The sequence below is a fragment of the Thunnus albacares genome, chromosome 7 (genome assembly GCF_914725855.1).
Source record: "Thunnus albacares chromosome 7, fThuAlb1.1, whole genome shotgun sequence".
Lineage (NCBI taxonomy): Eukaryota > Metazoa > Chordata > Actinopteri > Scombriformes > Scombridae > Thunnus > Thunnus albacares.
In genome coordinates this window covers 9,604,968-9,632,690 of record NC_058112.1, presented here as the reverse complement: position 1 = coordinate 9,632,690, position 27,723 = coordinate 9,604,968, and the positions used below count along the sequence as shown (strand labels likewise).

Sequence of the window (27,723 nt, the reverse complement as noted above, 5' to 3'; positions counted from 1 at the left end):
TAAAATGTTATATAGGATTCAGCCCCCTTATAACATTCACACTGTCCTTAACAGAGTATTTTTTTCATGGCATAAACATGTCAAGTCAATTTTTGTTGACTTGTTATTGCTGAAGCCCAAAGACAACTTTATGGATACAAATCATAAAGTATTAAGACGCAGGCTCATTGAAACAACTTTTTATTTCATCATAAAAGACATAAAAAATTACTTGACTTCTCTTATTTCAGCTACAATCCATCCTGTCAGGATCCCTGGTTGCTTAGCTGATAGTGAAGACATGGGCCTATCTTCAATTTAAGTTGGAGCTCTATTGGCGATTAAAGACACAAATTAATTGTAAAAAGATGGTTAATTGTTTCATTATATTCTGTAACATTAGATCAGACATAATTTTGTCAACAAAAAAAAGAAAAAAAAAAGGGTAGTTCAATATATTGCACAACTCTTGTCTGCTTGACAGGTAAGAATCCAACGGTTTCTACTCCAGGTGTACACACACAATAGTAAAGTGCAAGATTTCTAATACTGCAAGGCACAAACTATTGATAATAGGATTGTCTTTTTGTTTCTAATATAAAAATAATGAATAACACAGACATACAAAATGTTTTCATAGAGTAACAACACAACAAGTAAAACCTTGTCTAAACCCTTCAACAAATATCTGAAATATTTTCTTAAAATATGTTCTGTATTACACATACATAGGAAATTACAGCAGAAATATTTACAATAATTTTTATTACAAATACATATGTTATGATTGTTGAACTGAACATAAATTGTTAAACAAATATGAAACATATGACAAAACATTTTCCATAATAAATACATAAAATAATTAATAATCAGTATGTGAACTGCATTCTACAATTAAAAGGTACATGACAATTATTTATTTCTTAGCATAATTTAAAAAAAAAACAACAACAACATTTATTTGGCTCAGCCTTCATTGCACACATTTTAAAAATCCTGACATTAAAATGAGGCTAAAATGTCTAAAAGAAAAGAGAATAAAAACAAACAAAAAGAAAGATTTGATCAATTTTCTACTCATGCACATTTAAATGTAGCTACTTAGTTTCTTTGTTCTGTTTTTTTTTAAAACATGGAAACTGAGAAAAGTAAAGGTGGTGCTTAAAGTCTAACCTGTTTATCAGAAATTTCAATGCACAGCAAAGACTGGGTCCAATAAATAATACAGATGACAAGGAGAGCAAAAAAGTCAATGCTGTACCATGAATGAGGTTTTTAACCATTTGTTCTGAGGATTGTCATGTGGCAGACAGTTCGGTGTCTCAGCTGTAACACAAAATGCCTGCCTGCACCACATCTCAACTCCTTTATAAAAAAAGTACAACAGACTGATATACGTCACTGCCATACAAACTCACAGAAAAAAAGAAACAATACACTTTGATTTTATACTTAAAACAATAAATAGAAGATGCTCCTCTTTGCTGATGATACACACATCATCCCCATTATCTAAAATTATATTTTGTTCACGGCATGTGGGAACTGAGCTGTCCTCCAACCTGAAATTCCTACTCATGAACTCAGACTTTTCTGTGCCTCTGACTTCTCAAACATGTTGCTCTGTGTTGTCATGTCAACACAAAAAAGCAACACATCAGTGTTTGTAGCAACTGATAACGAACAGCATGAAGGGACTTTAATATTAACTAATAGTCCTGGAATTGTTGAATTGATGAATGTGATATTTGCTTTGAAAGCAGCCAAACAGATGCAACTTTCTTTCAAGTTTCCATTTAAATCCTCTTCAACACCTCAATCACTCTTAGGTAGTAAGTGGGACAGTGAGTCTTAACATTCCCAGTTCCCACTTGCCATGAATGCAGCATGATTCCTTCTGACTGTTAGATGATAGGAGGCAAACAGTGAGATGGTTCCTGGCTATCTTTTCTCTCTGTGCCAATTTCCTCTTGAGGCTTGATGATGATATGAACGGGCCTCTCTCCACCTCCTTCTCTCTGCTTGGTATCCGCAGAGAGCTTGCCTTCACCCTCACACATTTCCTCCTCCGCTGAAGCCCCAATGGGCCGCAGACGCTCGGCAGGAGCCATCTTTGACCCTGTTGCGGAACCGTCTCTCTTCAGCCTGTCGTTAGTGTTGCTCTCTGAGCTAACCCTCTCTGCTGTACCATGGAAACAAAGCACATGACATGTAAGCTTGAGATGAATATTAAAGTACTCTTTATGCAGCTGACATGGAAAAATAAAAGGAATTTGTGTGGCAGAAATGACCAAAATGCACATATTATATCTGAACTGTAGATTTTAGAGACGTAAAGCAAGTCTTTGCTTTATTTATTTTATTTGTTTGGTTTATGCATAATTATACAGTATGGATTGTATGGACTGTACTAATGGACTTCATCTTACCAGGCCTGCTGTTGGCTTGTTTGCGGTAACTGTGGTCACTGCTGTTCTCAGTGCTGGTCGAACTGTCTGTAGACTTCTTCACTGTTGGCCTGGTTCTGGGCCGTACCTTGTTGAAGTTTCCCTCCAGGATCCAGTCATGCTGTAGCCCCTCATCAGGAGTCATACGTTTAGTTGGATCCCAACTGAAAACACAGAAAAATAATTTAATTCTACAAGAAGAGGTTATTATTTTATCTCTAAAAACACCCTTTAAGCAAAATACCATTTAAGAATGCTAGTTACAAGAAAGCATATTGTGTGTTTTATGCAGTCAATTCAGAATTCAAGATAAATAAAAGAGAAGCATATTCTTGTAAACAGTCAGGCAGAATTGTAGAGTGAACATACGTGAGGCAACGTTTGATGAAGTCTAAGAACAAAACATCATTCGTTTTCAATGCAGCTGACAGCTCCTTGGAGTTGGGTCTCCGTTTCTTCCCCTTGCTATTAGTGACGTTCCTGGGGTTTCCTTTTGAGTCTGCACACAATTATCAAACACAATACAGATTTATCATCTCTGAAAATTTCTCCCACAGATTGATCATACAACTTCTGCAAAGCCCTGGCCTCGCTATTCATTCATCTTCTGATAACATCTAGTAATCCTACACTGCAGCCTGCTGTGAAACCTACATAGCATGCTGCATAACATATTAATATTCAAAGAAAAAAAGAGAGCATAAAACAATCTGAAACTAGGTAAACATAAATTCTCACCAAAGAACAACCTCTTCCTTGATGCCGACTGAACAAAATCATTTGGAGGCATTCCAAGAACCTGTAAGTTAAAATATCAGGACACTTTAATGCACTGAGTTAATTAACTCACCAACCATATTGAGACCTTGTTTTGAATATGTATTTTTCAAGCTTACATAATAAACTGAATAAAAGACACATCAGACTAGAAAAACAGCTAACAGGCAGAAGTAAAAAAAAAGCTTTTGATTATTTACATACCTCCAATATGCAAGCTATCTGTTCCACTTCGCTCTCTCCTGGAAAGAGAGGATAGCCTGTGTAGAGCTCAGCTAGGATGCAGCCTAGACTCCACATGTCAATGGCCATGCTGTAGGGGTGACCCAGGATGACCTCTGGAGAGCGGTAGAAGCGGCTCTGGATGTAGGTGTACACTAAAAGAGGTTGATGTAGAGGAAAAAAGAGGAGCTAGTGAGGGTTTGTTGGACTAGACTTGCCCTTTCTTTGAATTTTAAAAATACTGATAAACAGTTGCAGTTGAATTTTTATGCTCTTACCCCTTTGTTGTTCATAACAGCTTGATCCAAAGTCAACCACCTTGATGTTTCCTGGCCCTCTCTGAGACAAAAGGATGTTCTCCTGCTCAGAAGTAAAAAACAATTGCTTTTATATAGTGCTGCTGTAATATTGTAATGCTCCACAAGATGGAGCAAAATTCACATGATTGAAGCTTGTGCAGTACAATTAACAACAGTAGTAGACTCCATAGTGATTAATTGAAAGGATGTGGTCCATTTTTGGTGACTTCACTATATTGTAAATCGTGTGCCATATACCAAAGTCCAAAAATAAGTTCAGGTGTTTCGGATGTTATGGAAGTCAGTACCGGTTTGAGGTCACAGTGGATTATCTTCTCCCTGTGCAGCATCTGCAAACACCTGAGCAGAGCATGGGCGAACCGACGGATGAGAGCGAGACTGAAGCCCTGGAAGTTGTTTTTCTTGATGAGTTCGTATAAGTTCACCCTGTCGACAGAAAACAGAATATAATTTATGGTCACTTTGTGAATAAAAAGATAAATTGGATTTATTTCCAAATATTTTCACTTAAAATCTTCATCTCACTTCTACACTTCTACTCTAAGGCAAACGCCTCTGTGTTCACAAGTACAACACAGAGACTAAAAATTCGTTTTTTTCATCAGGCCATCATGTTGCTGTACTCTGACTTCTAACCTCGGCCTTGACTTGCACATGGTCCATGCACATTGCATATTTTCACTTGAGAGTGTGCACAATTCTTTTGTATGCTTTGCATACATTTATTTTTACTATTATTTATAATTTTTTTACCTTTAAGTTTGTATCCTTTATAATTCTTTTTTCACACTACTCCTTCATTACAGGCTTAATAAGTATGCAACACTGCATTTCACTACACACATTACTTGTGTATGTGACTAAAAAAAACCTTGAATTCAATTAAAACTTTTAAGTTTTCCTTGTTTAATTACTTATACTTAAAAGTTTATTTTGAATAAATTTGAAGTATATTTTGAATATAATTTGTTAATTCATACAAGTCTAGGGAATACAGAGTGAGCTCAGTAAGGAGTCCCTTAATAAAATGATGCAAGAGATGAAGTACCTCTTCATGGTCCTCAAATAAACGCTCTGAAAAAAGAAGGCAGCTAAGATTGATGTCACTCTACACTTGATGTCCTCCCTAATAAAACATCCACTGACTGCTGAGCGCATCCTTGGAAATAATCTATGATTGTGGTTGCATTTAGAGGGACACAGAGTGTGTCCTCCTGCTATTTCTTGCTACTTGTGATGAGCATAAACTTCTTTAGACTGTGTAACAGGAGCCTTCACACCATGATGCAAGAAGGAGTAAGAGATAGGGCCCTAATCAAGACCTTAACTAAAGGATTTGGTGACAGTAATGTTAGACAAGGTGGCAGTCCAAGACGTCCTGTAAAGGTCATTCAGCCAGAGTGATACACAAAGCTATCTACCTTCAAATAGATAACAGTAACAATCCACACTAAAACACAGATGACTTAAGGTATACAGGTAATCACTTAACTCCTGAATGATGACAGTCACATAACAGTAGAAGTAATGACTACTGACAAGTGAGACGTGCCTTTCATAAGGCAGTGCAGTGATCCAACCCTGCTGTTGTACCTGTGAAAGGTGTCTAAACTTGAATACTTTTGATTAACAGATTAATTATTCAGTTATGTCTTTATAGTCTCTTGGAAGACTTTTCTGAGCACAGAGGCCTGCTAACTTGCAGAACAAAAGTGGACATACTAACCCGAGCAGCTCAAACGAGATGCAAAGGTGATTTCGGAAGTAAAAGTACTCCTTCATGTGGATGACGTTGTGGAGGTTGTCTTTGTCTTTCCTCTTGATTACATCCAGGATCTTCAGCTCGACTAGAGCTTGGTGATGAAACCTGTAGTCCAAAATTATATGTAGAGTTAGACACTGAAATTCCAAAAAAATATTACATGTAATTTGATCATTGTTGTTTCTAAATATCCAGGCAAAGTGTTGACTGTCAATTCAGATGTCAATGCCAAAGTGATGATAAATGCTAAGATCTAAAGTTTGGACTCTTGATATAATTCTGTATATGTCATTTCTGATTTCAATTTTCTCTGATAAAGAGGATTGTCCCAGCACATCCATCCCTAAAATCCCAGGATATTTCTTTATGTCAACCATTCACAGTCCTCTACCAGGAAAGATAAGATCAGCTAACACAGTGGAGAGCTCTCCTGAGGCAGTGCTGTGCCAGTTTGGCCCCATTTTGTTTTCTGCATTATTGAAGTGGTGGTAAGACCTGATGGCTCCTGAACCCAAACAGCAGGAGCAGTCGCTGCCACTGTGATCCACAGGACAGGTAAGATAACACCGTAAGGCGCTGACTTCTATCATTCTAAATCAGGATCTCAACAATTTGGCAGACTTCTAAAATGTAAAATGATCACAGTCCAGGCATCTGGGAAAACCTCACAACAGGGTAACATATCTCAAATGAATGCCAAAAGGTGACTTCTTGAATGTGACAAATGTCTCTTTCTATAGAGTATTTGGTGAAGTAGAGAGTAATTTAAACACAAGAGAACTACAGAACATATTGTTTTAAAGTATTCTCGATTCACAATTTTAACATCATTCCCAGGAAACGTCTGATCAAAGATGATTTGAAGAATGAAATATTTCAGAATCAAATATTTGCATTGACTCTTACCTTTTCTTATTGCGTATCATCTTAATGGCTACAAGTTCGTTGTTCTTGTGGTCCAAACATTTCAGGACCTGCCCAAAGGAGCCTTTCCCAATCACTTCAAGTACTTCAAACCTATAGGCAATATGGTCATGCAGCACCTGGAGGAACAAGAGGGAGAGCACAGTGAATATTTCAGCAGACCTCACTTTTATGTACTGTATACTTGTACTGACCTGATCATTAACAGCTTTATTAACTTATGCGAACAATTCAAAAGAATGTAATTAACAGAATTTTAATCTACCATAGCTACCGTTAATGATTACACATTTTATTTACTGAATAACTAAACAGTTCATATGTACAGGATGTGCATATGAATATGAATATGCTTACTCACACTGCACTGGTTTGCACATAGCAGCTACAGTATTAACTGTACTATGGTTTTGCTGTAACTGTAAGTCCAAGCCTGTAACAGTGATATGAGCCTTGATAGAGATATAAGGGTCTAAACAATGGTCGGTCACTCAGCCTTAAACAGCTCATTCATTACATGTTGTCTGTCAGTAGCCTGCACTGGCCAATCTTTACAAGACAGTAAAGTCTGTTGTTACAGGCTTTGGTAACCTCAGTGCACTTTATCGCATAAAGCAATCAACAATGAAGTCAGTCTAATAGAATGGTGAGTTAATGTCCTCAGTTGCTGGATTAAGGTCATATGAAGGCATCTGGTCATGTACAGTTCAGTTTAGGCTTCTTGAAAAGCTGTGTGTGTCTCAGTGTATGTGAGTTTCAAATTGTAACTAATTTCACATTTCCAGTTTATGATCCTTGAAATATTTCGTAAATGAAATGTAAATGGACTGCATTTATTCAGTACTTTGATGTGCCTCTCATTCACCCATTCAAGCACACTCATATATCATGCAAAGTGCTGGCCTAATCATCGGGAGCTATTTGGGGTTCAGTGTCTTGCCCAGGGACACTCTGACATGTGGACAGCAGGAGATGGAGACCGACCCACCAATCCTGTGATTAGTGGTTGACCAGCTCTACCTCCTGAGTCACAGCTGCCTTGTTTGTGAACACATTTTTTTGTCTCACTAGTGTTTTTGCAAGTGGCGATTAATTAACTAATATGTAAGTGTATATAATACACATGACCTATAACCATTTTATATACCATACCATAAGTTTTGATTTGATTTTTGCTCCTCTTGCTGACTTCAGTAACTGTTCAACTCTTTGTAAGTGCATTCAAGTGCTTCTAGAAATACATGTTTTTCACAACATTTGTATTTGTTTAATCTTGTATTTTTTGACGTGTTGATGATGAAGGACTACCCAACTCAAACATGTTTCTAGTCTCTACAAGTTGATTTCATACATTAGGAGGAGGGTAAAATGGCTCAAATAAAATTGAATGGGCAAAAAACCACTTGTATGCTCCATCTAACACATTACCCTGATGTAACTTCCATGCTCGTCATCATATCCGGAGTTCTGTGGTGAGCCTTGGGAACCCTCAATCTTCTGAGAGCCCAGACCCAGGAACCAGATCTCTGAATAGTCCATGATTTCCTCCTGCTCAAACTCAGTCAGACGGTCCTGGAAGTTCTTCAGTGCCTCTGCAACAGGGTGGAAGAGGAGGAGGACTAGATGAGTCACTATCATATTGAGCACACCTCTGCCAAGAGCAGAGGATTGCGAACAATCGACTGTGATGCCAACATGCTATTTTTATTCTGTCAGTTGGATAAAATTTATTACTTAGTTACATGTTTGTGTTGGAACACTCATAGAAGATACAAAATGTGAACTCCTGTCTCTGTGCCTCTCTAATTGTTGTTGTGTTTTTTCTAAACCATAATGACATACCGATGGGAGACATGGGTAGTCTTTGTCCCTCATACGCCTTCTCTTTCTCCACCTTGTTGCTGAAATTCTTGCTGTTGCGGGAGACTGACACTTTATCCATTGCTGCACCAAACCGCATGGTGAACTGCTGGGTGGGCTTCGGCCTCTCGTCCTGTCCAACAAACACACATGGAAATTCACATTTCACCTCTGTGTAATCTTACTCATCCATAATGAGGTATTAAAAGCAGCTACAGCTACAAGTGCTGCGTGTCTGTAACTACACTGTGACCTTCAGGATGTTTTCACAGGGAGCCTACACAGCACTCGTCCCTGAAACCTCTATACTGTTTGCCAGTTGTGACTTATATTAGGTACTTTTATAATACAAAACTGGCTGCTGCTATAGGATCCAACAGGCTGTTAGTGATGTACATGTAAGTGTATGAGTGACTCACCGGGTGTGTCTGATAGTTGTTTTGGCCCCCTTTGTTGGCAATTTGGGGCAGGATGTTGTCTGTTTGCTGGTGTTGGTTTTTGGCATTGCTGACCACCACCTGGACCACTGGTGGCTCTAGCTGAGGCAAGGTCCCTACACCAGAGCCGAACTTCTGCAAGTCAGAGGAATGGTTTTACTTTTTATTGCCTTTAATAAAGACATTAACACTAGAAACTTTCCTACATAAGAATGAAAAACAAAAAACAGAATAGAGACAAAAATAAAAGAGAAAGGCAGAAAGAGGATGTTGATTGAGGGTCAGATAATGGAGGGAAGTGGGTCTGTCAGTCATGTTTGTTGATCTCCAAAAGCTTAAAAACCCACAGCTGTGTGTTTAAAGAATTTGATGAAAACAGACTGTAGTCTGATACACAAAACCATGGAGAATATTTAGGCAATTGAAATTGGCGAAATTCCACAGCCAGAGGCTTATAGGATCTATTTTCTGCAGGGAATAAACCTCTCTGTATTTCAGTACAACAGAGTAACAAATACTGAACAGCACGTGCAATTATAAACAGACAATAAAAGAAGAAGAAGGGAGCGGGTCAGCAAGTGTGAAGTCTAAATGCACCATGTTCTTTTTACACTGTAGCTACAAGCTTGTCTCAGCCCCTTTCATTTTTTCATGAGTATGTTTTTTTGTCAGGCTGCACCTAATCAGTTTTGGTTTGTGTTCCTAGCTTGTGATCTACATCCCTTTCACATCTATTTTGTCTGTGGGGGCTCAGGTGACCAGGACCCCCAGCAGGTAGCGGCTGGAATTACTGATCAGGCTGAGAGTGTAATGGGGACAAAGCCCATGAGGCTGGGTCCTGACAGACTCTGTCTCTGGTGGCTCTGTGGGGGACATGAGGAGCAGCAACCTGCTTTTCTCTGGCTGCCATCCTGCTTGCTCTGGGAGCATGATTACATGTGTCACAGCCTTGCAAAGCTCAGCACTGGCAATGATGGGCAAAATTAGACATGTGTCCTATGCCAAGTTTTCTGGGAAAAATTAGATATCCTAAAAAAGTGTATTTCTGTAAAGAATGGCATTACAGAGTATATTTACAACATGTCTTCCCTTCATGAGCTGCAGTTCCACATAAATTGCTGGTAAAAAAAAATTAAAATAGCACCGTCCCTACATCCTGCATGACATTGCCTTTAGCAATGTACTGTATTAACAATATAATAGATTCTTTCATATTAATTATTAACAGCATTACTGGAAAAAAAAAGCTTTCCCATCTATACAGTAGATAGTTCAGATATTTCATCTCACATGTTAAGAGCTGCTGCAGGATCTGCCAACTTGGTTATGACGCATAGAGATAAGGCTAAATATAGTCACAAGCACCTGCCACAACAGGCAAAGGAAGTAAACACAGTGACGTGCCTGTACATAACTAGAGGGGGGGGGGGGCATGATGCTTAAGTAAGATGCTCTTGTATCAATGGAAATCTGTGATGCGTTACACCACATCACCACATATGTGCAGACAGATGTGTATCATGTTGTACTGCGTTCTCAGAAGTAAATGTGACAATAGATGAATGCCAGAATTGTGGAGATCACCCTTGGCATTTCTAAATAAGGCACTTCTATTTTTTGACCTAAAATGTATCATTAGGACAAAAGTTAAATAATCTAACAATTTTCAATGCTGCATGTCAGAACATTACCGACAATCCAAAGACTGAAAAGCTTTTTCTAAATTTCTAGAAGGAGGTAATGTAATTTAATGGTTCTGGATTGTCTCCACGTTTTAAGGTGTTGACAAAATAATTCACACACACCTCATGTAATTCACACGCTCCGGGAAAAGACCTTAGTGGATTAGCTGCTACAGTATCTTTCAGTGGGGAAGAACTCACCTGTGAGCAGGGTCGGTTTGTTCCAAGACGATTGCCTTCTGCTGGGAGTCTGTGAGGGTGAGGGAAGGCCTCAGGTCGTGATGTCTGTGGGAGGAATGAGAGCAATTCATAAAATATGCTACAAGATGGCAAAAATAGCTGTGGTCTATTATTCATACAGTATTTTTTCACTTTCCAACATACTGGAAATGAAACCTATCAGTAAAAATATTTCTCTTCTGCAATGATTTTTTTTTACAGTCATCTCCAACATCAGATTTGGGATTCCTCTAACACCAAAAAAGATGAAAGCAGTCATCTTAAATTATATGAAATTGCCTCTTGTGTTCATTCTCCAGTCTCTTCAGAAATGCACAGCCTGTGGGAAGCTAAGCGAGGTTGCAGCCAGCCAAAAGAAATGCACTATGATCCTAAAATAGATCACTTCTGCAAAAACCCAGCAACAACGATTCTCACACTATCCAGTATTCTCTCTGTACCTGCTGGTTTGTGCAGGTGTGTGCACATGTGCACATCCATGTGTCTGGCAGTGGATGTACACGTGCCTCTGAGCCTGTCTGGCTGTGTCATAGGGAAGCAATGGATGTTATAAAAAGTAACAGAGTTCCAGACATTCTGAAAAAATAAAAGTACCACACGCATTTGGGATGAATCTGCATGCTTCTCTCCGACAGCCAGCTTACACGTGCCTTATTAATCGGTGGGTGAGTGGGCGAAACCATATGGGTGAAATAAAGCTTAGCCCCATATGGGGATACGTGCTAAACTCATTCTGCCAGCCTGGTAGGGAGGGAGGAGGAGTGGGGTGTTGTCCACAGGTGCTGGATAGGAAACAGCTTCTCTATCATAATCTCAAGCTTTTCCTCTGATTGAGAAGCAAAAGCTGCATCAGATCAGCGTCCAGGGGGAGAAGGAGCTGATCTTACGCGGCTTGACCGGCTCAGCAGAGGAAGATCAGATGCTGAAGTGACTTCTTAACTCTTCTTTGCAAACCTCTGAGTCTTTCTGATCATTGGATGTAAGTAAACACATCCTGCAAACAGTCACCGGCTTTGGTCTTCACATGAAAGTTGATATAATCCTTCAGTAAGACAATGAAACCACATGTGGACAAAGAAGGGTATGATACAATAATGTGGTCATGTTGCAATCTTAGGGACATTGTGAGTGACAGCATGAGTCATGTAGGTCACTGTGGCAGATTGGCTTCTAAAACATCACCTGTGAAGGCCTGCAGTAAGCCTGACTAATGAGCACGGAGCCAGTGGAAACCAACTGACATCATATCATGTGCCAAAGAAAAATTATGACTGTGACCTTTTTATTCGCCTATGATTAATGGATGTCAGTATCTGAACTATATAAAGTAACCACAATCACAGTTCAATCCATGTGATCAAAATGAGTGTTAGCTGTTAAGGTAATAACCACTTAGTGAAAGCTTACATTTCTCACCTCCTTATTAGAGATTCTCTTATATGACCCCAAAACAACAGGGGTTAAAATGATATTAGTGTCAGTATCTGTGGCTCATCTGATAATTTCATTGTCTGATACTTGTCTTCCCTGTGTACACTCTACACATGAAATGTGCCAACAGTTTTTATTTAAGTCAAATGAATACATTAATGTAATATTGACTATGTCTCTGTGTGACTGGGGGTCTTTACTGGTGGTAAGATCGTCCCAGCAGGTGTGTGAGAGCAGCTTTGGCTCATTACGGTCCTCCAGGGTTAGTTGGTCAGAGGGTCAGCAAAGCAATAAAACTTAGAGTAACTGAGGGTACACATCAACAAATTGTAAAACTGTACACACTCACACCATCAGCTGTCAGATGTACATTTTTAGTGCATAATCATGTTGCCCTGTCATTTTTATTGCACACAACAAGCCTCAACCTGATGTCATCTAATATGGCCATATGCAGGAAATGATGCATATAAAGAAACAATCACAGTTCAATCCATATGATTAAAATAATGGTTAACTTTTTGAACATTTCTGTATTTCTCACTTCAGTTACTAAAAACAATAAAAGATGAAATTCTTGATGAAAAATCCAAAAACAGCAAGGGTTAAATTTATATGTTTCCATGTAAGGTGTGAAAAATACAGCAGAACACATATAGACTTACAGAATCTGTCAGTGCAACAAACACTGAAATAAGTAAGCTAAACAACGACTGAAATAGAAATGGATCAGATTTTTCATCATAACTTGGCATGTGGTCAAGAGAAAGGGGGCGGACTACAAAATAAGCATTCAAGTGGGATTACTTGTGGAGGAGAAATAGAAGTAGTTTCAAAGTGAGAATGACTTCACATTCTTGACATGGGCTATTAAAAATAAACAAAGAAATGTGAATGGCAGATTTGTACTGAAGGTTATCATTGTAAAAGGATACCTGTGGAGAGTTTCTCCCAAAAAGGAATTAACCTGGATTGAAGCCCTGTATCTGGGCAAAAGATTCTCTTATTTCAGGGATAATCTATGCAGTAGGAAATCTGTGATCCAACACTATACAGATATATTAAAGTGATAGCATGGGAGATAAAGTATGATATAACAATATAAACTGACTCGTTGATAAGACAGCCGGACTAACTCTGCAGACACAAGAAAATCATAATGACACTGTGATTGATCATAAATTTCCACAGACACGTTACAATTTATCAAAGGAAATTGACATTTTATTAATTTAAGAAGTGAATTAACCAACAGGCTAACAAACCAAAGTGCCTCACCTTGTTATTTATTTCTGGCAACATGATGCGTTATCAATTTCAGTCTTTACAGCTGCTTGACTGTCCAAACAAACGAGAGAGATTATAAAATCCAAGAGAGACTCATTGTATCCAACTCTGTCAGTTCAGCCTCAAAACCAAGACGCACTTCCACAAGTCCCGCTTCGTGATGAACACCGTATCAACACTGACGAGTAAATCCTGATGACTGATCAGATCCACCTACCCGAACCTGCCGTACACCTGGTTTTACGCGTAAATGCGCTGTCGTCAGAGGGCAGATTAGCGAGCGAGACAAGCTGTTGAGGGTCTGCTAAGACACTGAAGGAGCCACCTGTTCAGGTTTCTGCTGCTGACAGCTGGGGCTTTCCCGATATAGATTTGTTTTTATCCGTTTGCTGTCGTCCACCTACACCGTGCTGTGTGACTGATGGGCTCTCCAACACCGACGGTGCAATGAGAGGGTTTACACCAACGCACGTACGTCGTGGCCACACCGCTCGAGCGCACTTGAGGTACAGTAAATGTTAAGTAGGCTGCTCGCTCCCAAACTCTGGTCTACAGACACGCAACCCTGCCACAAGCCTGCAGGCTGCCATGCAGCCTCAGTGTTATCCTGGAAATCTCATTTTCCCTCAACGAAGTGAAAATATCTTGTCCCCAGCGAAGCGTTATTTAATGCAACCTTCAAACGATCTGACACACTGAGTATCAAAGGAAAACTAAATAGGCTATGAGAAAGATCACCCAAGAAAAATCTAAGCTTCCAAACTTTGCAATGTCAAGGACTGGAATAGATGGCTGAAGAAGAACTATAGCGATTAAATTAAATACTTATTTGCCCCACAAAATCTCCAAATAAGTATAAAAGAAGAAAATATGCAGAAACAAGGCAGCATTCCCTTGTCAAAAGCATACAGGCTCCAACCCACCTTGTTTAACCAGGATGGTTTTTTGAGATCTATTTCTCTTTTCAGAGAGACTCCTGGCCAAAATGACAGTGCAATTATCTTCTGAGAAGAAACACAGAGCCAATATCCACTAAGGGAAGAAAAGTGAGAAAATTGGAAAGGAGAAAAACTTAAAAGATTATTAAGCATCATGTGATGTCATCACTGTTCGGTCATCTCTAACATATTGAAAACAAAGAAATGACAGCTTTATTTTTTGATTTACCACTACATTATTTTTATGTTATCCATCAGATTTTTTTCATAAAACCAAGAGACATCATGCAGCAAATATCCTAAAACTTTAGTGTAATAATGAAAAATAGGTTGTTCCCTGACCTAAGTGGTATGTGAAGTAACATCTTATCCTGCACTGTAACAAGAGCCCAGACATTACAGCATTAACACCATGTTGCTGTCACGATGCAAATGCAAGAAGAGGACATTTGTTTTCCTATGACTAATCCTCACTGCAGGGGAAAACAACGCAGTTTCTCCATGTGAGGAGGAGAAGTGCAGGAGATGAATATGATTAGACGACAGCTGTTATGCAGCGATGGTTACTTCAGTAATCAGCCTCAGCCTTGGGACAGGATGAGCAACTATCCAGGAAGCTGCTTCAGCCCTCCTTATTACACTCCACTAATCTATTCCCTTATAGCCTAATCTATTGTTGTATTTCATGAGTTAACCATCCAATATAAACACGGAATAATCGTAAAGTAACATCCGTGGAACAAAATCAGACATGTGCAAAGTGCTGCTAACAAGCATGCAAGAACTTACACATGATTTCAGGATTTGTGCTGGGATTGTGATTGGCCCCTGCTGGTAAAGAGGCCCATCAAGACAACAGAGAGGGACAACATGAGGGACAAGAGGGAGACAGGGAACACTCAGTCCTTGTAGGTCCTGGCAGAAGTAAGAGGCTCCTTTAAATCTGGCCTGATTACAGTAATAACGACAAGGGCTGCAGTAGGAGGCATTAATTTTATACAACCTAGATTACAGCTGGAGTAGAACAGACTGGGACTGGGAGATGCACAGTACATTTGTTTGTACAATGCTGATGTGACAAAACATTTAACACAATTACATGAAGACATACATTTTTAACCTTTGTTAATTTAGGGAAGATTAACTTTGGTTCCATTGCATCACGTTGCATCTAATCACACGCTATCCATGTTTTGAGAAAAGTGATTAAAATCGCATTTAGTTTAATAAAGAAGCCTGGAAATATATACAGTATCTTCAGTATGTTGCAGAGGTCAAATAATAGTCAAACTGCAAATAGTAGTCAGTTACAATAAACCTTGCCAGTTCACCTGGGAGAGCCATTGTGCTGTGTGGATTTTGTCACCCAGGTGACAAAGCATTGGCAATGAGAGGCAGCTGGAGCAAAACTATGCAGATACAGTACATCTCACCACGACAACCAGAAATGAATAAAACAAAGCCTCACAGTTTATGTATGCCTTACATAAGCCAAAACAAAGAGGACTGTGCTACCTGTGACACTGAAATGCAGGGAAGAAGAAATAAAAGGCAAAAAAGGGAGAAAGAAAGAAAGAAAGTGTGCATGTAGATAGGACTTGGTTGTAGGTGGATGGGAAAATGAAAACAAATAGTTGTCTGATAATCGCCTCCAAACTCACCTCAGGTTGGACCCTCCTGTTCCTGCCCCAGCAGCAGCCCTGGAGGAGGCTAAAACCACAGCAGGCAGGTGAGGTCCCGTCTTCCCACATAGCACATCACCTCCATGCTGCCAAAACCACACCATGAAGCCCACCTCAGCCTCTAGACACCATCATCAGCCAGAGGGCAGTCTGTTACTCAGCAGGTCAGAGATAAGACAAGACACCCTCTGGGCTGAGGAGGGAGGATGATGAAGATGATTCCAGGCCTACATTTCCTGCTGTTTGTAGTTTAGAAACTGTAAGTCAGGCTGTTGCTCCTTGCTCTTATGAAGTTCAGTTATTATTATCGCTGAGTTTCCATCATCTTCTTTAGACATGCACAAATCCTGAAAGTATGAATGACTTCTTACTGCAGAACTCCCTGTGGTTATTCACAACTCTCCACTCTGACTCGCCTTTGCTGCATCATTTAGACATATATGGTTATATTCCGGTTGTTTTAGACCTTGGTCCTCCTTTGTTTTCTTTCAAACTATTTTTCTCTGCTCCGGTTTAAAGACAGACTAGAGAGGCAGGCTGCCGACAGACACAGAGAGGATTCTGTTGCTTTGTGCTGTTCTGAGGCAGTGCTCTGTTTTTGCCGCTCCTGGTGACGTATGGATGGGACTCAACAAGGGACCCATCCTGAGCCGGAGACACAGCAGCAGGGGCCTGGCACTTAGCTTCCTGCAAAAGAGGCCTGTGGGAGCGTTGGTTGGGGGGGGTGGGTGGGGGGGGGGGGGGGGGGGGGGGGTGGACAGGAGGAGAGAGAGAGGTACTGTAGATACAGATCCCATCATCCTCCCAGGTGAGCTCTTCATGGGGCTGAGGAAGTCAGACAGGGAGGAGGTGCAGTGCTAATGGGCCTCCCATGTGGTTCAACAGATGCCTGCAACTTTCCTCTGCCTCCTCACTTGCCACTGTATCCTGGAGACAAAGCCAGTGGGGCTGTCATATTCTCTCCCCCAGTTCCCCTTATCTCCTCTATCATTCTCCGCCTGCTTTGCTGCTGCCACAAACCCCTGTGGGATGCTACAGTCTTGCTGACAAATAGTGTGTAGGTGAAAGCTTATCCCACCACACCCTGGCTGCCCGTGGCCTCCTGCCTGCTGCACACAGCAGCAGGGAACTGCAGAGACCACAGCAGGACAGGACACAGAGGCTGAATATGAGCTTTATATTGCAGGGAGCCATGGGGGAACAAAGTGTTGTAATTACCTTTCAGTATCTCTTTCTTTTTTGTTAAGGATTAGATGAGATGAGTTACTGGATCTGATGAACTGATGATAAAGCACCAACTGTCTATTTAACCTCAGGTTGTTAGGTAGGTTACAGTGCAACATTTCATTTTAAATGTTGTTTTCATACCAAAGACATGTCCTCTTAATAACTACAAGTATCTTTGCTCACAGAAGTTCGGCCCCTCAACCAAAAATAAAATCTGTAAATCACCTTGTTTTGGTGACAGGAAAAATGTTGCTATTTCTGTACCATGAAGCAGCAGGCTACTGTATTTCATTACTGCCCTGTCAGCCAGTCTTGATGCTTATATGACACAGAGTGGAAGCTTCAGTATCTTTTTTCTTTAGGTTTTTGACAGGCATTTGGCTTCACAGGGCCACACCTTCTCTAAGTTTTTGATGGATTAGTCCAGATCTGGATAGAGTGAACAGCAGGTGTTGGACAGGCTACACCAGGCCAGATGAGACTCAGTCAAAGCAGGGCCAATTTACCTCGTCTTAGAGGACTATAACCTGGTGCCTTACATTCTGTTGGGCCCTTGGCTAATCGCTGCCAGCTGCCGGACGAGGCGAACTGAAACGAGGTAAGCTGCCAGCCAAAACAGACAGTATCAGTGTCTCCTGCCATTTGGCAGAGTGAAGTGTGGGTAGTTTGACCGGGCTGGCAGGTGGTACTGCAGCATCTGCAGTTTTAGCTGCACAGCAGGCTTCTCAGTGACAGCATGACACCGTGTGAGATATCGGTCAAGTTCACAAGTTGACACAAGCACACAGACACATGGGCGTTAATAAGCTTCATTGTGACTTACATACGACATGTTAATGGAACCTGGCAATAGAAACTGGTCATCCATGGGTGCACAGAAAACACAGCACAGAAGTGTGGTGCTGTTCTCTCAGTCTTTAATCCAACTATTGAATGGAAATTCAGGGTGCCAAGGCTTAAAGGAGTACTTCCCTTTAACCACATATGCCATGCGGTAAGGTCATGGTTGGGGTCAGTTCTCTGTCTGTTCAGCTAGTTCTGGGAATGGATATTCTTCAGAAATAAAAAACTAACTATTGCTATAAATAGGCTCTCTATTTGAAGAAATGTGAATTCTGGGGAGTTTTTTCATCCCATAGGGGTTGTTGCACAGGCGTGACTGACTCAACTACTGTAACAATGGTGGCTGATGAACAAGCAGCATACAGTCAGTGTATTAAAAGCACATCCAGTAAGCTGTTATTATTGTAAAGTCATTACAGTCAAGTCAAATTGTTAATGTTAGCCTGATTATTCTCATTCTCTATCAAAAGGACTGAGTGACTGTGTGTGAGTGTGCGTTTCTTTGCTTGTGTAAATCGGTGTGTGTGTGATTATAGATGTGGACACAGCTGAAAATTAAGCAGGGCTCAGGCCAAGCCAAATCTCATTAGCCATGTGGAGAGGCTCTCTACACTGCGGTGGAGAGGGCCAGTCAGAAAAACCCAAACGCTTAAATTCATCTTGTGTCCAACAATAGTAACACAAGCCGATGATTGAATGTAGTAAAGCATTGTCAAGGTCTAAATGAATTAATGCATCAGTTGTATTTGTACTGCATCATATATAAGTGTTCCTAATATTTTGCCCTCCTCATGTAAGTTAATGGAGTAGACAAACCACCACCCACTACAACCTCAATAATAAACATAAAGTAGAATTATCACTTTTCTGACAGTGTCAACAAAAACCAAAAATGTATAAGCTTCATTAAAGTAGAATTTACGGCAGAGCTGTTGTATTGGATTACATTAGATTGTACATGTGTTCCTAATGAAGTGGTCGGCGAGTGTACGTTTGCTGTGTACCTTCAGTCAAGAACATTCTGTACTGTAATCTATATACTGTACAGAGGGTGGGGATTCACTCTTCAGTGACAGCGTTAGACCAGAGGGCAATGGAAACATCTATGTTGTTGTGCTGTGATGATACATACTGCTCACTCCATGACTTTATAAATAACTGTGATAAAAAAAGAAGTACAAATCATCGGCAATGTGGTTTACCAACAATCAAAATGTGGCATCAAAATAGATCTGTCATTCTAAAATGATTGCAACACATTTTTTTGAACCATTACCACTAATGATCAAGAAGGAGATTTGGTTGAAATAATTATTATGATAATAATAAAGATATTTCCACATATTGATGTATATATCTCAATATGCCAAATGTATGCAAACTTACTTACAAAATAATTGAACTGGTATCTAAATGTAAATTGTAACATCTACAATTTCATGACAAATGGGCAAATTCCTGCTGATGACAGTAATCTGATATGATCAAAAGCTCCAGGATGGCTATTAAATGGACCTTGTTGTAAGATTCAAAATCTTAGCAAGTGATTGTTCAAAGCAATAAACTGTTATGGTTATGTACTACATGGAAGATACCTAATTGTGTTAGTTTTACTGCTTGCTTTGAATCATTAATTTGGACAACAGGAATTTGTAAAACAACATTATATAATCACATCATTAAAATACTATTTTTCTAAAATAAATGCTATTGAATTATTGCTTGTTTTGATTTTATTTCAACATTTTTTATGTTTGTGCTTATTTCTGAGGACTCACATTCACATAGATCGCATGTTTTTTCCCCTAATTTATAAGCACTTTTGTGTATTTGTGTGTGTCTGTGTTTGTGTTGGGTGAGTGCTTGGGGTAGAGGTTGACCTACAACTTCATATTTGTGTCAACTGTGCTGGCTCGTCGAGACCACCTACATGCAGAGTACACATAATCCTTTCATGCTCTATAATACATTACTCAACATTTCATGTACTGTAATAAATACAAACAGAAAAACAAGAGCTTCCTGTCTGTCTTTGTTACCAGACAGAGACCCAGACTGTCACAAAAACTGCCAGAATTGGGACACAGGTCATGTTCCCTGGCCTTGTCTAGCAGACTGGACCATAATGGTATTATAAACACAGACATTTCTCATTTCCCCAACCCTAAATCTGAAAAATGAATTGTCTCACATTTTAGGCTAATCTAAAATACAGACACTATGTATGTCTCCCTTTTAAATAATCCTGTGTCCCTGTGCTGTACTAATTTACACACTCAATGTCAGATAACCAACAGCTGAGTTGCAGAGGGAATCCTCACCACTGAATGTCTGACGGTCACATTTTATTGCCATCTAATGTGCTTTCACTAATAACAGACCCCTTCATAATTAAAGCCCTGTTCTCAAATCAAGTCAGTACTTGATTTGAGATGGTGAACTAAGGAATAGGGTTTCCTATTCCTTAGTTCACCATCTCCTCATCCATCCACCATCCCTTTGCATTGCAGGCATATAGAGATGCAGCCATCAATACATGAGCTGGGAAAATGACAATGATTTCGATTGCATTCGAAATATATTTAACAGGTTTACATATAGGAAGTTTCTACAGTACAATGGCTCCCAGTGCAACCTCTTTTTAAGACGCCTTAACCTATTCTTTGCTGAACAATCAGCTGTCTTTCTCTCCAAACTGCCAAAGCCTTGGAAGTCTTACCTCATTAATTATTCTTTCATCTAAGATGTGCTGAGACCTGACCCAGGGCCCCATGTCTGGCACTGCTCGCCTCACAGACCTTCACTGTTATTTCGATAAAGCTGATCAGATGAAGACATTGGCCAACTGTGACATGAGGCAGGTGTGGTGTAAAGTTTGCAGAGGTGCATATGTTCATGTGTGTGTATGTGATTGCTCATGCCTGTATGTTATCTCCATAATCGAAATGTGTGTGTCTTAGGTTTAGCTAAATATGCTTACAACACTGCAAGTTCTAGCCCGTATCATGTGCAGTGCGGGTGTTGACCTGAATGCCCCAGACTTTGCCCTGCCAGGTCTGAGAACCTGAAGATGGAGGAGAGACGCTCTTGGCGTGAGTGAGGATGATCTGGCATCTCTGGGGCCACACACCTTGTCCTCAAATGGCTCTGATGTTGCCCCCAATGAACCAAAACCTCAAGGCAACGTAATGCAAGTCACATTTCATTCTCCATCTTTAACTTTCCTAGTATTCCTCCCCTCTCTCTTTATTTTCTTCCAGTCTTCCTGCTGTTGCTCAAACAAGCCAAGAAACAGTGGTCTACTGACTGATTCCATCACTGTCTATATGCCGCCAACAGCATGCCCTTGCCTGTTGAAACCTTTTGCCCGTCTCCTTGGTCCTACTGGGGTGATGGGCAAATGTGAGCCTTGTCACCCAGGTAAGATGAGCATTGTTAGCCCTTCTTTTGACCCTACTAACCCTCCTGTCACCTTTCACAACAAACTTTGCAAGGTGATCCGCTTTTGTCACCAACTGGATACAAAAGCCCCTACGTCTGAGCTAGACTGACAGAGACAATACACTACCCTCAAATTGTAACAATTAGCACAAATTGCAGGATTTAATCTGATGACACGTGTGGCAGATGTGGACAATGGGGACTGAAATGCTTGTTGTCTTTGGGTGCCAAATACAAGAGGCTATACAGTTCCACACTGTGTCATCAAAACACAGTGGACAGATAAGAGTCTGTAAAGAAGAACCGTCTTAGATTCTAATGGCTTTATTATCCAAGGCTCAGGTGTAAACTACTGAACTGGCATTCAGGCCTTTCTCTTTCAACAGAGGCCACAGGTATATACTGACACGCTCTGGCCTGGGACACCAACACAGACGTGGCTAAAAGGTTAATCCTGATTAATGTGATCACAATTATATAACACAATTATATTTTTTTAATGATCAGAGGAGAAAAGGAATTTATATAATTGTAATTAAAAACTTTATTTATCTTGCTCTTTTATAAATTGAGCTTTGCAGTAAAAACAGATGCAAATCAGAGAAAAACTAAAATTTTGCAGATTTTGAGCATTTTACGTTATATTTTTTTACTCATTTTCAGCTCAGTGGATATAAAATTCAATATTTCAACATTTCTTGTACAATATATCATTACCTGTGATAAATAGGAAAACAGCAAAATATGATTATATAAGATATTTTAATCAACTGCTTCTAAATCTGACTCATCTTCCATTGACTGACAGCTGACAAATTGATCGATCTGCTTTTTTCTAAATCATATTAATCTCATATAACAAAACTGTAGTTATGTCAAAGGGCTAATTTTCTTTATTCTGACATTGTTGTTGGTATTACTGGAAGTTTTCATTGCAGCACTTGCTGTTCCAGAAACAATAGCAGTAATATTGTCAAATTGTTTCCAAGATTAATATAAAGCCATAAAATATTGTGTTATGCTACTGTATATATCTTGAAGGAATCAGTGAGCCTAACATGACATAACAACCAGATCCTCTTATATAATAATATTTTAGATAAGACCTCACACATTATTACACAACAATGCTCCTGAGCCTATGGAGAAGGAGAAGGTGCAATGGGGGAGGATGTTGGCATACCCTGTTTAGCAGCTCTGTAATGCATGACTCACTGTTAAAGGAAAACAGACACTTCACGCAACCAAGCCAGGCATTCATTAACAAAACTCCCTGGGTGGCCGTATATCCAGCATTCTTTTTTAAATCCAATTAATGTTTATCAGACTTGAGGAGTGTCTCAGTCCTATCTGGAGCAGCACCACAATGCCTCCTCACCATGGAAACCTGCAGCTGTGACACAGCAGCACAAATGGGCTGAGCCAGTAGGGCCAAACGCTACTCAGGCTTTCACACTGGTCCTGTGTGGACCTGTGTGAAGGATAACAGTTATCCACAGCAGAGAGGATGCTGCTATCCTGACAGAACGTGGAGATTCACATGTTGGGAGGTCTGCGCCATGTGACTGTCCTGACAACAAGCCACAGGCCTTTCTGTTGGCACACATGAATGCTTGCAAGCATGGACACAACTTAAACTGCACACATGGCAGCACAATTTCATGCACACATACACATGCAGAAGTAGAAATAAGCGGAGGAGTGAATATGCAATGACTGAATGGAGACTTTCATTAGTTCTATCATAATTTATACACAACAACAGATGCACAGTAAAGTGGCAGCGTGAACCCTGTGCTCAGTGACACTGATATCAGCCTGTAATTCAGCAGAAGTGAGGAGCTCTCTGTCTCTCTAAACGACCGGCTTTAATTCAGGGGGTCCGGTGTCAACGAGGGACAAAGCTGTGATGAGAAACCCTATCAGGGGCAGGTTCATCAGAATAATGGGGACGCACACTCCATATGGGGGTAAAGGCTGGGCCAGGTGAATGTGTCTGCCCTGATAAACAATACATTAGTGCTGGTCTCAAAGTGCAAAAAAAAAAAAAAATCAAGGTCATGATCTAACAGCATGCAGTGACATTGTGTTTATAAAGGGTAGTAAACCTGTTTCCTGACAGTCTGATCAGGGAAATCAGGGGACAAAGACATGAAATCCTGCATACATACTGTGACTCCAATACATCCGTGCTGCACTATTAATATTTTGGTGCAATGCTTCAAGAATAGTCTTCAGAGTGTGAATAAATACCCACAAATAAGTCTGACAGCACTTTCTGACATAAAAAGAAGACTAAAGCTCAGCTGCCGAAGGTGAACTTCAGTTGTGAGTCATATCATGTAAAGACTACAAACACGAAGACACGCTGCCTGCTACAGACTCGGGGCATTTCACATCTTGGAGGGGAGTGGTGCATCTGCTGAGAAAAGCTGCTTGCGTCTGTAACTTTTGCAATGACGCACATGCTCTCTATTGATACCCTAACTTAGAAAAAGAGAAAAATCTTCTTATCTGAAACCGAGAGAATGGAGTCCACTCACAGTACAAACCCTAACAGCTTTAAATGATGCCTCGTACTGCTCTGTCCAATTTCTCACTGATGTTCAAAGGTTCTTGGTGTTCTTATCTTGAGATTTTTTTAAGTGTCTTTCGGCTTGACAAACTACTGGCAGGGCCATTGCTAATTAATGAGATTATCTATGTGAAGGACCTTTTTAAGTGCTGAGATGAAAGCAAATAAAAAGGCCATGATGGGATTACACATTAAAGAGTTTAGCCAACACACCCTGCAGCATGCAGTACTGTACATGAAAGACAGTACAATAATGTCAGCAAGGGTTGGTTTAGCTTCTGTTTTTTAACTGACGACGGCCACGCACACACACACACCACAGCCATTTATCTTTCTTTTTCATTTCTATTATCTAAATCTGATGTCCCTCATTCCCATATTCATCTATTCTCCTCATCAAACCGTCTCTGCTGTGGAGTTATAAATAGAGCCTGAATAAACCCTGAGCCCAGGTAGCTTCAGAGTGAGAGGACCAGCAGTGTCCTGTAAAATGTTTCACATCAAAGGGATTTAGTCATTTCTGCTCCACTGGTTCATCTGCCCTGATGACAAAGAGGTCCAAACTGTATTAAAAGTTTAATCAACAGTAAGTGGAAGAGTGTCCTATAGCACACTGAGGGAGGTCTGAGGGGCTTTGAAACACTCTAATCCCTCCACACAGGAAGGGAGGGGTTCAATCAGTCCAAAGCTGCGTGAATGCGTCCTTAGTAGGGCAGAGCTGAATGTTATGGAACTTTCCAAGAAGAAGAGATGATGGGGTTAACCCAAGAGATGTCAGATCAGAAGACCTCAGCATATAGCCTCGTAACGGCTCCGGGTTGGGTAGTTTTGCTCTCCCAACATTTGCAAAGAGGAAAAAGGCACCTCTCTCAGATGGTTCAGTGGTGCTGTCCAAGAACATCTCAGGGCAGAGTATGTTCCCTAATAAATCACTTCTGCTGAGTGAACACAATCACCCAAATAACATTTATTTAATGGCCTGCAGACCAACACAGGGGGTAGGGTTGCTTAGTGGTCCACCACCACCTCACAAAAACGTGGTCACCACCATAACTTAAAGTAATAAACTGAAGCTATCAGGCTGGCAAGAAAAAAAAGTTGCAGTACACAACGTTTAATAATGAAAAATGAGACATTTCTCAGAAATAAATGGCTTCCTACCTTAATGAGAAGTGGAAAGGTTCCTTTTCTCTCCTTTAATAGCTTATCCAGCTTATTCTTGGAGCCGATTCTGTTCAAAGAAATTATAAGAGTTTAACATAACTGTGTCAAAGACATATTGCACATGCAAGGGAACTTCCAGTATGTATTGCTTCAGGGTTCAAAAATAAAACTCCTGTACAAGACAAACAACTAATGTTGCCCTTGTTGCCCCTGACAGAGATGAGACACATATTAAAAAACACAATGTTCAGATGACATGAATTTGTGAGCTGTTTTCTCTCATAGACAGCCACAGCTGTAAGATTAAGAGCCTTGTCCACTGGAGCAACCTTTTGCACAAAACTACACTGACACCTTCTGGGCACATGTTTGGTTTGTCTTATATCAAACACATAAAGGTGTCTAGTCAGTCAGTTTCCGGTGCAGAGCTGCCAGTGGGGTCAAGTGTCTTATTCAGTATATATGTAGCCTAAACTAAACAGCTGTTGCGCATATTAAATGAATATGGTCAATATGGAATTATTACACTGACTTTTAGAAGAAAATGGGTAGAAATATTTTGTTGAGCTATTAATTAACAAAAAAAGTTTTCATTGTGCACAAAGTTTCAGAAGAATACCGCACTAACCTTTTCTCTGATGATTTGTTCTTCGCGCTCATGGTGTAATAAATCAACAAGGTGGTATTGATGAAGCAGTCACGCGCGACATGCCCAGTTAGTTTGTGGACTCCGACCTGGCTGACAGCCTCTGTGCTGCGTTGCGGAAATACCACCAGCTTATCCAAAACACAAAGTGCTGTTATACTCGCCACACTAAGTACTCGTTCGGACTATTTGGTTCTACTTTTTTTTCTCTGACGCAGCTTTTTAGGCAGGTGCTCACGTGCGTGTGTGCGTGCGTGCGTGTGAGAGATGGGGAGGGAGTGAGCGCGAGACAAAGGGAGAGAAAGACACCCACTGGGCTATACATTTTCCACATACTGTAGTTCACCGTAATGATAGCGGCTAAAGTAACAGTGGACAGAGGATTAAGAATCCATCCCATCTCCCATTTCTGTACAAAGGTTATTTTTCCATGAAGAATGAAAACTTTGTTCATACTTTTTAAGGCACTTAAAGGGATGTAGAGTACAAGATGCTCTCATAAAAGACAAAGTAGAGTCAGTTTTATTTGTATAGCTGTTGTATACCTGTTTCATACACAGGTAAACTCACTGTGCTTTACAGTAAGCAGAAGACAGAAAACATATAAACAGATGAGATAGAAAATACATACTTGACATAAGTAAAATAACCTTTCAGCCACTCATACAACACACACACACATACATACAATACAGCTTTTTATAACCCCTGTCCTTTTCCTACAACAGCACTCATGGACTATAGCAGACACACACAAACAAACATGCACGCACACTCACACATACACACACACTAACTACCAAAAGCCTGAGAGAAAAGCAATGTTTTAAGACTGCTTTTAAATTTGTTTCCTATAAATATTTTAAAAATGATTTGTTTTGGGGAAATACGAGCACGCAGGTCGGTTACATCGCTATCTCAGTCTCTGTCCTCTGCTCCAGTGTTAGTCTATCAGCAGGTCTCAACAAAGGGAGTCACATCCACCTGCTACATGATGCAGGCATCATTCCCGGAGTTGTTGGTGTTCCCCAGAGATAAAGCTGAGCTACTGACACACACAAAGTGCTCTCAAGGGACTCTCCATAACCTGTTGTTCTCCTTGTCCTTTCCACAAAGTTAGGTTGTAAAAGATAGGCAATAAATAAAAAGTGCAAAGCAAGAATCGCCTTTGAAGTTCTTCCCTACGTGTTACACGGTGTGCTGTCTCTGTGTTATGGGTGTATAAATAGGTAGAGGTCTGTCTGCAATGAGGTGATGAGTGAAAATTTAGCTCAGTTGTCAGCACAGTCGTCTATGACCTGGGACACTCCAGTTTGAGACCCAGTGTGGGGACCTCCTTTGTAAGGTAGTTTATTCATGAACACTTATTGTAACACTTTAATTTTCTAAAATTAAAAGTGTATTAAAAACAAAAACACAAACAGGATTTTAAAGCCTCTCTCCAATTTTATTCGAATACAAATACAAATAATTTTGTAAAATGTTACATTGCCAATTGAAAATATGTGAGAGAAGATGGTTTATAGGCCAAATGGGCCTACTGAAGAAGTTACAGGTGCACCTAAAGTAAAGTAGATAATAAAGTAGGGAGACTAAAAAGAAACAGATTAATAAACATTGGTTAAATTTGAAACAGCAGATACTGAAATATCCGGACTTATTGGTCATAGGCTGTTAAAGGTAAGTCTCAAGCTCAAGCAGAGGGTTAGAGTTATGTTTTTATAAACTTTGGCAAGTGTCCAGAGCAACAGAAAATGTTTTGCAGACTGAGAAATACTCCTCATGATGTGTAAACTGAACTTCCTGTATATAATCAGTGGTATGCCCCTATAAAAA

The 27,723-nt window shown here is 40.1% G+C and overlaps 1 protein-coding gene across 3 annotated transcripts; it reads right to left on the bottom strand.

Annotated features, from left to right (window-relative positions):
* Nucleotides 1-164: 164 nt before the first annotated feature.
* dyrk4 (dual-specificity tyrosine-(Y)-phosphorylation regulated kinase 4) lies at nt 165-26,076 on the bottom strand. 3 transcript variants are annotated; one of them, XM_044357468.1, is made up of 15 exons: nt 25,870-26,076; nt 25,239-25,308; nt 10,615-10,698; nt 8,714-8,866; nt 8,277-8,427; nt 7,863-8,026; nt 6,417-6,553; nt 5,475-5,615; nt 4,036-4,174; nt 3,707-3,788; nt 3,411-3,583; nt 3,168-3,228; nt 2,799-2,928; nt 2,412-2,593; nt 165-2,161 (listed from the first exon to the last, which is right to left on the bottom strand). In XM_044357468.1, the coding sequence occupies exons 1-15, from the start codon at nt 25,899-25,901 to the stop codon at nt 1,887-1,889; spliced, it is 1,974 nt and encodes a 657-aa protein (XP_044213403.1). In that variant the 5' UTR covers nt 25,902-26,076; the 3' UTR covers nt 165-1,886. The 3 variants fall into 3 exon arrangements, with proteins under 3 accessions (XP_044213403.1, XP_044213402.1, XP_044213404.1); XM_044357467.1 differs by having other exon boundaries at nt 165-2,164; nt 25,870-26,073; XM_044357469.1 differs by lacking the exons at nt 25,239-25,308; nt 25,870-26,076 and adding an exon at nt 13,363-13,801 and having other exon boundaries at nt 165-2,164.
* Between the last annotated feature and the right edge of the window lie 1,647 nt (nt 26,077-27,723).